The 13,548-nt window shown below is 45.8% G+C and overlaps 1 protein-coding gene across 1 annotated transcript in view; it reads right to left on the bottom strand.

Annotated features, from left to right (window-relative positions):
* ndst3 (N-deacetylase/N-sulfotransferase (heparan glucosaminyl) 3) overlaps nucleotides 1–12,741 on the bottom strand; it is a 39,057-nt gene extending 26,316 nt beyond the window's left edge. Inside the window, 3 exon segments of the mRNA XM_071533891.1 lie at nucleotides 1,355–1,442; nucleotides 8,968–10,357; nucleotides 12,398–12,741. Coding sequence (XP_071389992.1) covers nucleotides 1,355–1,442; nucleotides 8,968–9,969 — 1,090 coding nt within the window. The 5' untranslated portion in view covers nucleotides 9,970–10,357; nucleotides 12,398–12,741.
* Nucleotides 12,742–13,548: the final 807 nt, after the last annotated feature.

Here is a 13,548-nt window from a genome sequence, read left to right as displayed (position 1 = left end):
TATAGATAATTATTTTCAACCTCCTATTTTTCCCAGTCTAGGATTTCTTTTTTCCTCTTGCTAAAGATTTAGACAGTTTTCGCTTAAACTAGATTTGCAATAAAATCTGTCAGGGCAAGCACAATAGAGCTTACCAAGCACAACAGTTCTGCCACAGCCCACAAATAAATGTAACTCACGATCTAGAGACAGAGAAAGGTGGGGTAAAACCCTGGGGAAAGATGAGTCTTTTCTGATGAATATGATAAACCATCGCATATATAAGATGGAAACTGTGATGATAATAGTTGTTATGGTACAAAACCTACACATGGTAGTGCATAGTATAAGCTACAGCAACAGGTTTCAGGTTAACTTAAGTATTGTCCTGCTAAGACCACATTGTTAATTCATCTTTTCGTATTATTTGCGCTTTTCTTACTGTTGACTTTCAGTATCGTAGCCTCTGTGCAACAAGAAAAAGATTTTGGAAACTGCTTGGCAACCACCTGTTGCTTTAAATGGTGCCAGCTGATGATAATGGCTATGGAATGCTTACATTTTGACAGAGCATTTATTTATTGATACGACTAATCTGTCAAAGTCGTTGCTGAAATTAATCAACACCCTTCCACTTAATCAGAATTGAGTATTCCCCAAGCAACGGCTGCTTGACAGCTACTTAAACTGACAATAATGTTCAGATGCATAACAGAAATTATCATTAAAAAAATAATTGGTTCACATTTTCTACACCTACTTGTACTGTAAGCCCCCATGTTTCTAACTGCAAATAAAGCATGTAATTTCTCATTAAAACCTGTTTCAAAATTAACTCTTATTTAGACTTAAAAATGAAAATAAGATACACTTCTAAGACAACATTTAATTATAATAATTATAATCAAAATGCATGCTAAAGCCCATTTCATATCAAGTTAACTGATTGGTATGGGATTTAAATGACCACTGATAAATTAATCAATGGAGCACATGGATACAATAAAACTTTACATTTTGAAAGTTTCCATCAAAAAAACCTAATATCATCTTAGTTCATTAAAAGACCAGATATCAGTGGGGATGTTTAGCCCCATTAATATTTTAGTGTCTTGAGTGATGCCGAATGGAATTTCAAAAATAACTTCACATGCACAATTTAAAAGACGAGCATGCCTCATTATTTCATGAGGGCAAACTATCTTATGAAAAAAGCCATAAACTGTGCCTTTTTGACAAATGTATCTATTTTGTCCTGAGCCCACTTGAAAGAATGAATGAATGAATGAATGAATGAATGAATGAATGAATGAATGAATGAATGAATGAATGAATGAAACAGCTTCTCTAGGTAATACACACAAACAACACACACCTGTATGGTAGAACTTCCCAGAGAAGCCCAGGTTGAAGGTAAAGTTGGAGATCTGAGAACGCAGCTGTTTCTGAGTGTCAAGGAGAGTCTGCAGTCATAGATAGATAGATAGATAGATAGATAGATAGATAGATAGATAGATAGATAGAGAAAGAACAACAAAGTTAGAATCATATTCAACCCCTTCAACCATACAGACAGACAGATCAAGTTCATCGCTCCCTAGCCAGCAGTTGTAGAGATAAACATCTGATATGTCTGATTCAAGTCTTATGTCTCTCTACTGTATATTTAGACTACCTCTGCTCCCTCTGAGGGACTGTCATGATGGCTGTGTGTGTGCATGTACCGTGTGTGTGTGTGTGTGTGTGTGTGTGCGTGTGTATGTGTGTGTGTGTGTACTCATCAGTGTTTATCCTGCAACTTGACGATGGCGATGCTATTCCTCCTGACTACTGTAACAGTGTACACACACACACACACACGTCCAACTAGAGAACCTCATAAAAAATGCATTTTGCCTGTTGTTGTTGCTGTTCTGAATATCTCTTAGCGTTCTCCACGCTGCGCCTGTTCTTAAAGCCACCTCCGTCTCCAGTTCCGATCCCGAATCAGGATGTTCTCCACTTATTTAATGACTTCATTAGTTTACTGGCCTTTAAACAAAGGCTCTGTAATGAGTGTTAACTAAAGGGAGCGCACACACGCCGGTGCACATGCACACACACAGACAGTAATGCAAGTTAATGAAGGTCAGTGCATTAGTAGCCTCTGGAGGGTGGACTAATAACCCCCACACACACTCCTCCCTTCTCATCACTCTCTCCATCCATCCCTAACACTCTTCTAGCAAGTAAGAACATGCTCCCCTCCCTCCCTCTCTCTTCTCTCTCTCGCTCTCTCCCTCCGTCCTTGCCACCACCTCCTCCATCACCTCTGCTTCTCCCTCTTTTCTTCCACCCGCCCGTTCTAAGAACCTGCAACCCCCACCCTATCCATCTTTCACCCCCCCCCCCTCCACCCTACCTCCATCTCTCCCCTCGCCCGCTCCGTGAAAATGTCACATTCTCAGGAGACGGGGCCTGTTCTAATTTGAAAGGAAGGCTGAAGCAGCGTGGAGGAAAAGATCGCTCTTTCTCTTTCTCCCTCTACCTCTCTCCTCTTGCTCTTTTTTCTCTCCCGCTTTCTCTCCCACTTCCCCCCACTGTTCGTTCCCTCAACCCTCTTTGTTTATTTTTCAACCTCATATCTGGCCGTATATCTTTCAGTCGGTTCGGTCTCCACACACCACATCTCTATTAACAATCTTTGCTGGTTTTAATCGATCCCACAGCACAGAGTGAGGAACCCTTCCTGATTTATGAGACCTGAGCAGCTGATGCCAGAGTCAGGATTCATTGGCAGTGCCAGCCAGTCACTCTCTCTCTCTCTCTCTCTCTCTCTCTCTCTGTCACTCACACACACACACACGGACCCACACACACACAAATATATAAACACAGAGCATCTTCATTAGGTTTAATCTAATGGTGTTGAAGATGACTGCATGTTGACAGATGTGCACAGCTCCCTAATCTGATCCCCTGTCTCCTCCGTTATGACATGCTTTACATCTTAAATTCACACACACACGCACACACACACATCCACAACCACACACGCACACACATCCACAACCACAAATGTGTAGACACAAAGACTTAAAATTAAGTTTGTAGCTGAGTGCTTTGCATTCTAACTCAATACACATTCCCCAGTGTGCCTGGACCAAATGCATTATTAACGTGAGTGAGTGAGTGTGTGTGTGTGTGTGTGTGAGTGAGTGTGTGTGTGCGCAAACATGCAGTAGTATATTCGTTTCAGCCCCCCGTTTGTATTCTGCTACCTAACAGCCGTAGCGCAAACCAAAACAGCCGCACCTGCTTGTGATGCCTCAGTGAGCCTCTATACCACATGCCAATTAGTTGGCCTTTGACCTGTTTTTCAACTACAGGCACAAATGACTGATCATTAGATTGATTCCTTATTAGTAGGCGCTGAAAGAACAGGCTCAGGATTTAACTACTACCTTGAGTGTTTTTCTCAGAAACAGAAAGCCTTCATCTCTTGGTAGAAGATCCATGCCCGGCGAAGAAAAGGAGTGCGCTTCTTGTGGGCAGAAACACTGAGCGTATGACAAAACCCTTATCCTGGCTGTCTGGGACAATGAAGTCCTCTCCTGCTGTTTTTCTCAAGGTACCGCTAGCAGATCTGGGAGAATGGAAGGCTTTGAGCAATACGGTGCCAATCTGTCCGCTGGATACCGGAGCTCAGAGCTGGGGACGGTTATAAAACGGGGCATAAGAGATACTCTAAGAGAAAGGAGGGGGATTTGGATTAGCAGGAGGTGGGACTATGTAGCATGTGAGAGATCTTGACAATCCTGGTGATGAAGGTAAACACACACGGGGATTAGTGGTTAGCGATAGCCCTCCTTTCTCTGCCCAATCCTACAGCTGCCTAACACTGCTAGTGTCAGAAGCAATGCCAGTATGTCTCTCTCTCTCTATCTGTGTGTGTGTGTGTGTGTGTGTGTGTGTGTGGTGAGCGTCAGATGAGGTGCCAGCTAGATGTTGGGGTTCAAACACATGGGAGACAGGCATCTGGACAGCTGGCATTCACTGCCTTACACAAACCCTTTTCTCCCCACCACCACTCCACTATATCCCCATTCTGTCATTCTCGCCTTTTCTCCATTTCTTTTCCCTCAGCCGGGAGAGAATTCCCCAGCCTTTGCGCTCGTGGTAGCGATCTAATAAAATAATAAAGATAATTGCAAAAGAATCTATTTGTGAGTGGGAATTTATGTGCAGACAGATGTAGAGCTTTTCACACAAGAAACTAGATCGATTTTAGAGGGTTTCATTTTCGTGAAAAAGCAGGTCAGACTTCTCGATGCGTCTACATGAATGTGCTTATTTGTGCATGTGTGCATGCGATGCGTAGACCAACGACTTTAACTGGGTCAGGCATTTCTATTTGATGAGCAGGAAGAGCACTTTACCAGCAAATGCCAATCTTCCTTTTTTTTTGCTTTCTCTGTTTCCTTCCCCGTCTCGCCTCCATCCTTCCTTGTCAAGCTTCAAGTCCGTGTAGCTTTTTCCATCCCAGCGTTGTACCAAACCATCCACTTCCCTTCACAGATTCAAGGCACTTGTGATTGCTTTGGCATCGCTACACCTACACTAAATTCTACTTGGCAGCCCCTCAAGGATTTTGAGTTTCAGTGATTACTGTGACCAAAAAAAAAACCTGCTTGATTTTCTGAAAAAATGCATGGCACACAGCCATGTTCTCAGAGTTAATTTGGAGTAAAAGTGAGAGCATTGGCAAAAAATTGTGCCTCAAATAAAAAGTTGCTGAGATGATTTGCGTGTTGACAATTGATTTAATTATACTCTTCATTACAATAAAATTGCAGTGACTTGTAAACATTGGGCTTCCAGTCTTTCTCACAATTTCTCACAATTGCAAACCCCTGAAATATTTGAGGAATGCTTTATTGTTTTTGTTTTTTTTAAATATGGTGTAAAACTAGTAGTTCCCTGCGGGGCTGCCTTGTATAAATGCACTTGTCCAGATCAGGGGGTAAATGAGAGCAGATGTCAGGAAGCAACATGCTGGAAGGAAGAAAACATCCTCCTCTGTCTTCCTCTAAATCTCTTTTTCCCCCCTTCCCCACCTGCAACTTTATGTCATTTTAAAAACATTAAGACCTAACATATTTTTAGAAGGGTGCCAGCGATTACCATGCACTAAGAGAGTAGCGCATGCAGCTTTCTCAAATTCTGTCTCTAATTTAGCAATAGCAATAGCAAATGAGGTTGGAGCCATTTCAATTTTCTCACATCAGCTGTGCAAAAAAAGAGAGACAACATTTTTGTGTTGATGAAACAAAAGTAGTTTAATAGCTTGCCTAATGTGACTGTAGGCCAAAAAAATTGGTTTTGAAATCTTTTTTTGCCAGTTCTACTGTTTGTCTTTTCTTCATTGCTTCTGTAATAATATTTGGCGAAGTAATAAACGGATATGGAATCAGCTCAGTTCCATTGACTAAAATGGCAAGTATGCCTCATACTTAATTAGGTCTAAAGATTAACTTTAAGTAGGACTGTACAATAAATTACTGACTACTAAGCCACAAAGTTTCCCAGAGGCTTTGTCTACTGTAATGAAAAATGGGTAAAATCTCTCTACTTAATAAACCATGAGTGGAAATGTTGCCCACTTTATTCTTCAAATAAGTATTAAACTTTAAGATTTGGGCCAAATTTACACAGAGAAAAGATACACATTAAGATTTTAATTTTAGGTTATTGTCAAAACAAAGTGATGTTTAGTTGATCCGGCTCTATGTGCAATGGGAGTGCATGTGCTTCTGGGTTCATGTATGTATGTTGGCATGTGTGTGTGTGCGTGTGTCTGTGTGTGTGTGTGTGTGTGTGTGTGCTCTTCACTTGGGAGCATGTGGTGCCACTGCAGAGAATCGTAGCTCGGAGAGGACGAGAGAGAGAAAAGAGTGAGAGAGAGGCTGAGGGAGGAATACAAATCGGCTGTAGATGGTGATCAATGGCTCCAGTAAGGAGAGGGTGAGGAAGAAGGTGAGCAGAGGAATGCGGGGGGGGGGGGGGAGAGGTGATAAAGAGAGATCTGAAGACCAGAATCAGACACCTGCCTGACGACCCCTTCCAGGGAGAGAGGGAAAGAACGATGGAAACCTGCATGCATGAATGAAATACATACGCACAGACACACACATACGCGTCTCATTGATGGGAGTTTTTGACTGGCATCATCCCTCATTTTGAGAAATGTCATCCACGGGGTGCCTCCCTGTGAATCATTTTAATAGAGGAAATACAGCTGTGTGTGTGTGTGTGTGTGTGTGCGTGTGTGGAGTCGGGGGGGGGGGGGGGGTGTAGGTATTGTTTGTCACCAGATGAACTCGTGGGGTGAGACTAATGAAGAGTGCAGAGAGAAGGAGGGTGGCATTTTAATTGGCCTCTCTCTCTCTGTCTCCCTCACTCCATCTCTCGCTCTGTCTCTCTCTCTCTCTGGGAGAGCAGGCGATTGGATGTTGGCTTTACAGAGGTAGAAAGGGATTTCTAACATTGGGGCTGCAGATGCCTTGTCCTACTAATTGGTCAATAACAGGAGCCGCTCGATGCTCCGATGCTGCGTTACACATAAGCTGTGTTTGTAGGACGAGGGATGAGGAGGGATTTACATTTTCATGTAGTTTGCACGCGATTCATAATTACCAGACTTTGTGATGCATTTGTGCGCTGCGATGTCTCGCGATTGGGATTTGCGTATTACAAAAACAATCTGTTCTGAACTTTTGCAATGCTAAAATAATATTTTCTGCACTATACGTAGAGATGTCTTGATATGGTTGGGAGGAAAGAATTCCATTTATCAGCCCATCTTGGAATAAACGGCAAGATCTGCTAATCAAACAAAATTCAACCATGAATTAATCAGTGTTGACTTATCAAAAAGCCCTGGCATCACGACAGAGAAAATGAGACATGAAGGGGAGATATGGTACACTGAAACAGTTGATGTGACTGTATGCATGTGTGTATACTGTACATGGTGCATATGTGCACACACACTCATCACCTAACACCTTGTTCAAGCTCTACCATGACAAATCTACCTGAAGCTCTCCATCTCTGTGGGGAGTGATGCAACAAATTACCAAATTCGTCTTCCTCCTCCTCTCCTCCGCTTCCTCATTTCCCTCCAGCGTTTTGTTTCTCTGACACTGCTCAGTTAGCTGCTAACTCTTCCCCTAGGCGCCATATTCCACCTGCCCCTCCCTTCCTCCCTCCATCTCCATCTCCTTGCCTTCCTTCTTCCTCCGTTCCCTCTCTCTGTGATTGCCAACTCTGCTGAAGGGAGAGGCAGACGGAGAACAGAGGAATTGCACATGGACGCGACAGGAGTGTTTGGGTTTTCAAATGGTATCTCTCTCTGACTCTCTCTCTTTTTCTACCCCTGTCTCTATCTCTCCATCTCTCTCTCTACCTCTCCCTCCATCCCCCATCTCCCTATCCTTCTGTTATGGCACTGGCTCATCCTCATGTATATTTATGCTACAAAGCTGAAAAGTCAGGCAGACTTAAAATGAAAACTCCAACTAGAGAACGCTTGTGTGCGTTTTGCGAGCGTGTGTGTATGTGTGTGTGTATGTGTGTGTGTGTGTGTGTGTGTGTGTGTGTGCGCGTGCGTTTGTGAGTACGCACACTTTTTCTCCTCTTTGGATCCAAGCATCTTTTATATTCAAGGGTGGAATTCCTCTCCACTTCACCACCCACTGCACTCCTGTTTTCTCAATCCCCATTCCTCTCCTCTCCTCTCTCCTCTCTCACTTTCAACCCCGGACAGGTGGCTCATTTTTTTCTGTGCATGACGGGACAGGTGTCAGCCATTGACGGGAAGTGACATTCTAATCTAAAGAAGTGATTCACAAACACCCACACACTAACACACACACACATGCACACAAACACACACACAGACACACACCTCCCTACCATGTACATTCTGTGACAGTGTGGCTGCAGTGAGACAGGCAGATGCCCCTGGTCTCGTCTCATGCACATCACCGCAGCACAGCATAAATCTCACCTGTCTCAGTCGCACACACACACGCACACACACACACTCTAAACTCACCAAACAGTTTGATTTGCCCTGGGCAAAGAAACAGCAGGCGAATGTGATCACAGATTTCAAACAAAATTCCTTGTGCAGAAGAGACTGTTTTATCAAGCGACACACCAGGAAACCTGAGAGAATTTTTCTCTTATTCAAAATATTAGCTTTCCCTATAAATCAGTGTTTGCATGCATGTGTGTGTATTTGTGCATGTGTCTACGTGTGCAGGTGCACATCTGTGTGTGTGTCTGTGTGTGTGTATGTGTGTGTGTGCTCAAGCATGCGTGCGTGTCGAAACAATAGCCGTCTTGAGAGGCGGGCTGCATGGCTGACTCTCCTTTAGTCTCCCTAAGAGGAGGAACGTGGGAAAAGAGGAATAAGTGCCATTCATCTTTTCACCGGCTCATTCACTACCTCTCTTTCTCTCTCCCCCCCCCTCCTCTTTCTCTCTTTCACTCCCCTTCTTTGTTCCCTTAAATGGCCTCTTTACTTCTGGCTAAACCTCCATTTGAGCTAAATACCCTCTCGCTGTACCCCAACACACACACTTTGCACAATACGCACTTGGTACACAACGCACACACACAGACAGCATACACACATACGCACACATACGCACACGCATAAGCTTTTCCCAAATATCCCCTCGCTGCACCCGCTGCCCAGGCTACAATCCTCTGCAGCACTCTCTTGCTAAAATCTTGCAATGTAGCAAATTAATTCCTTAAGTAAACATTCCTTAGTGTCACTGCCGCACGAGCATCCATTACTGTTTCCAGAAGTTGACAGCAGCATGAAAAATCGAATCCAACATCCTTGACCCTGCCTGAATTCTCTCTTTACCTTGTCTCTCTCACTCTATCTTCCTCTCTGACACACACTATCGCACGCCCTCCACCCTTCCGTACCTTAACATCCTTGGCGTTCATGCGGGTCCCTTCCTTCCCCACGAAAATGTCGTCTATATCCACCATGATGTGGCGGTCGAGACCCAGGGACAGCTTCCTCTCTGTGAGGTAGGCGATGGCGTCCACCAGGATGAGTCTGTGGAGCCAGTAGCCCAGTCCCTGTCCGAACAGCACCCTCCTCACCCCGTCGTAGAGCCCCAGGTCCTGCACCACCGTGGCTTGGAGGCCGAGGCTGAACCCGGGGGCCGGATTGTCCCCGCTGCCGGCCCCAGGGGCTCCCTCCCTGGCCCGCGCCTGCAGCACGGCCTGGTAGGTGGAGTGGTTGGAGGAGAAGGAGGTCCAGTCCTCCCCGGGCAAGGCCCCTCGCTCCATGCCGGGCTTGGTCAGGTGTAGGAGGGGAGAGCTGGACGCCACGCAGCAGTCCCGCAGCGCCTGGTTGGTCCGCAGCACCAGCGGCAGGCCTCGGAGTTTGAGGAGCGGCGGGGAGTTCTCGTTGGAGCGGTAGAAGCCTATGATGCCCACGCGGTACTCGCTGCAGTACTGGTGCAACAGCTGCCGGTTCCACGTGTCGGCGTGGGCGTACTTCAGCAGGTTCTCGTAGATGATGAGCGAGTACCGCCCGCGGCCCTTCTCGGTCAGCGGCGGCAGGTCGCCCTTCCCCGGGGCGATCTCCATGCGGAACTGGAAGCGCGCCGACTCCAAGATCGCCACGATGTCCTGGCCCAGCTGGGAGTACTGGGACTCCACCAGCACCAGCGCCACGGGGTCCGTGTGGACGTGCGTGTGCGGCGGGTTGGGGGGGTAGGGGTACGGCAGCGGGCGGTACGGGGACAGGGGCAGGGGCTGGGAGCAGGCGGGCTCCGGGGACTGGCCGAGCTGCATGGAAGGGGAGGAGTTGGTGAAGAGGAAGTAGGCAGAGAGGAGGAGGGAGAGGAGACAGCAGGAGGCCAGCAGGAGGAGCAGCCTGCGCAGGTGGCGGCGGATTCGCACGGCCACCGTCATCGTGAACCGGGGGTGTGTTATGTATAGCAGACAGAGGCTCGTGTGTATGTGTGTGTCTGTTTGGGTTGCTGGAGCCCGAGGGAGTGCGTGTGCCAGTTTTTGGGGGGTTTAAGGAGCCCAGGAGAGTGTGTATGGAGAGTGTGTATCTTGTGTGTGTGTGTGTCTGTGTATGTGTGTGTGTGTGTGTGTGTGTGTGTGTGTGTGTGTGTGAAAAAGGACCAAAGCCGCTCAGGGGTGTGTCATGTCACCATGGCAGGTGGAGGAGGGAGCTGTGCCTGATGTGGGGGAACAGGGGTCCTCTGTCTTGAGAATAGACGGTGTAGATTCTCTCCTTCCCGATCCTCACGGAGGATTCACACACAGAGACGGAGCAACTGATGATTAATGTCTGCAGAGATAGGAGACAAGGAGAAAAGAGTGAATTCGTTGGGCAAGGTTGAATAGTATGCATCAGCCCTGTGTGTGTGTGTCTGTGTGTGTGTGTGTACCTAGGTTGTGCCACCCTAGGGAAAGTGAGGGCACAGCTGGTAACTACAGAGCTGATTGAAAACAACCTGCATCCTCGGGGCTTATCCAACCCCTACACACACACGCACGCAACACACACAAACACACACAAAATGACATCACTCTTAAAAACACAAACACAACGCAAAAACCCAATCCTCACAAATAAACAACAGCTGGTTCTGTGTTAATACGGCAGTGTGGGGAGGCGGATAGGAGCTCGCCTAATCAGTCCTATAAAGCTCTACAGAGAATTGCTCTAATTGTGCACAACTCTGTGCACTTCTGTCCTTATTCCTGCACCTAATCGTCTGAATTACCACAAAATTGGAGTTGGAATCCTTTTGCTGGGAGCACTAATCTGAGGGGAGCCCCTGACAGGGTGCAGGGAAGGGAGCAAGCGAGCGAAAGTACAAGAATAAGAGAGACAGAGAAAAAAAGAGCATAGAGAGGAACAAAATGCAATGAATTATAGAAAGAGACAAAAAAGACTAGGATTAGCATCTTAATGTATGTGCCGGGAGCCAGGGAGAAGAAAAGATCCCACAGCATCTCGCTCTCTTTTCTCTCTACGTCTCACTCTCCCCCTCTCTCTATCTTTTTACCCCCCCCCCCCCCCCTCCTTTCTCTCTTTCTGTCTGGTTGAATATCAATAGTCTTTCCTCACTTTCCTCTTCCTTCTTTCCTCACTCCTAGCCTTCATCTGAGAACACATGATAGGAGAAGGTCATAGGGGAGGGACCCCAATCGTTTTCCTCAAATACAATTCCAGGAAATGAAAAAAAAAAAGAGGAGGGAAGGAATATTTAATGACAATTGAGATAAACATTTTCTCTATAGCAATTCGAGTGCAGGTGAAAGTAGCATGTAATTACTTCTACCTTTCATGAACACAAAGGCCTGTGTCATGTACAATAATGTTGGGATCATGAGTTGCCTGAATTTTTTAATTACTTCCTGCAGAGTTAAGAGTTTGATTGCACTCTAATGAATGCAGGAGACAGGAGCGCAGCGTACACACACAGCCAGAGAGAGAGATGGTTAATTCAAACCGGTGTTTTATATTTAATAATTAAAATGTACAATTGTGAGGATGGGAAACTAAAGGGGAGTGCCTCCACTGTATGTGGATGTATATTCCATACTAGAGTCCTATAAGAACCCTCGTCTTAATGATGAGTGTTGGTTTATTTAACCTGTTACTGTGTGTGTTTGTGTCACTAAAAGGGGCCACGGGAGGGCGCTGGAATTGAACACACACAAGAAAACTGTTCGTCCTCTGATGAAAGTTTTCGCCTGTCGTTTTAATAACCCTAATCCAATATAATGAAGTATGCATGCAAGAAACTCAAAGTATCACAATGTGTGTTTCATGCATTTTGTAGGCCTATTAGGCTACATAAACAATCAAGAGGACAATCAAGTTTTTATAAAAATTTGAATTTGAATTGAAAAAGGAAGCTGTAGCATACTTGAAAATCAATAGTCTTTGCAATCTTTGTAATTTAATTAGTGGTTTGTTTTATAATTGTAACAATTATTGGACGGTATAGGCAGACATAATTTATAAATTAAAGTACATTGGTATTTGTATCTAACCATCCAATATACATTAGATTAACCATTAAGGTCAGTGCAGTCATATTATTAGGAGTAAAACGCGAAAAAACTGAAAATTCGACTAAAGGGATAAATCTGATATTGTGCCAGATGCGTGTGCTGCAAAACCCCTTAATCAGATGTAGATAGAAGAAGAAACAATCCGCAGCATAAATATCTCCTCTCAATTGCTCGGTAACAGGCTGAAAGATTAACTCAAAGTAGCAGAGGATGACATTAATCTAAGCGCTGAGAGTTGGCGATCCCGTTTTCTGCAGCGGGAGTTCACTGTGATGAAGAAGCAACCGACTCGCCCACTTACCTCTTGCCGGGGCGGAGGCGCTGCCGCGTGGGAAGACAGAGTGACGGGAGAGCGGCGAGTGTGAAGCTGCGTCGGGCGGGTCTGGGGCTCCTGTCTCGCTGGCGCACCACTCCGGTGTGTTTTGGATGCTGAAGCGTTGTGCCATCTCCCCTCTCGCTACCCACCACTAGAGCAGCAGAGGCGGCCAGCCGGAATGATCCGCTCTCCTCCCCCCATTCACCATTCTTCTCTTTCTCTTACTCCCGTCTCCTCTCCTCTCCCCTTTTCTATGCCTCCTCGTCCCTCTCTGTCTCTGCTCTTTAAGGTGGAGATTAGGCAGCGAGTGGACGGAGAAGCACCGATATCGGGCTGTCTGTTAACGACTGACTGCCGTGCGTAAATGCTCCGGTTTAAGAGCGCCTACACAAGTGGAGGCGACCGAGGGAGGGAGAGAGAGAGAGAGAGAGATAGAGGGGGAAGGGGGCGGGGGAGTTTAGGGGTGTGTGTGTGTGTGTGTGTGGGTGGGTGGGTGGGGGGGGGGGGGGGGGGTGATTGACACAAACAGCCTTTTTCTCGGGCATCAGTGATCACGGTCCCGGTAAAAGCTCACGGCCCGTTAGTTGGTGTTAGTCGGATGCAGGATGTCACACCCGGATACGCACCGGTGCAAGTTAATGTGGCGCGCCTTGCTGATCTCTCCCGCTCTCTGCACTACTTGTAGTGCTTTAGGGTAAAAAATAAAATAAAATAAAATAAAATAAAATAAAAAAAACAGGAAAAGAATGAATACTTGATTTTGAATATTATAGCCTACAGACTGCTAATCCATTTTTGTATTAGATTGAATAATTATGGATGGAATGGGTGAGAAGACATTGTTTCTGTAGCCTATATTCTGACATTCAAAATAATTAAGCTACTATTCACTCCTACCCCCCCCCCCCCCCTCTCTCTCTCTCTCTCTCTCTCTCTCTTCCTCTCTCTCTCTCACACACACACACACACTCTCTGCCACTCACACACCCCTATCTTTAGTTCTGACCAACTAATCCTTGGTTAAGTCTAACCATTGTGTTTCAGAAAGCTGAGAAGGTTTCAAATAATGTGCATAGTTTCCATTAGTGTTGCTTCATTTAGACCTAATGTGTACAACTGGCGCACACACACACACA

The sequence above is a fragment of the Centroberyx affinis genome, unplaced genomic scaffold (assembly GCF_046629955.1).
Source record: "Centroberyx affinis isolate AG114_WGS23_722 - 3 ecotype Tasmania unplaced genomic scaffold, CSIRO-AGI_Caff_v1 ptg002453l_1, whole genome shotgun sequence".
In the NCBI taxonomy this organism is placed as follows: Eukaryota; Metazoa; Chordata; class Actinopteri; order Beryciformes; family Berycidae; genus Centroberyx; species Centroberyx affinis.
Note: the sequence above shows the minus strand (reverse complement) of the source record. Positions and strands in the feature narration are given on the sequence as shown.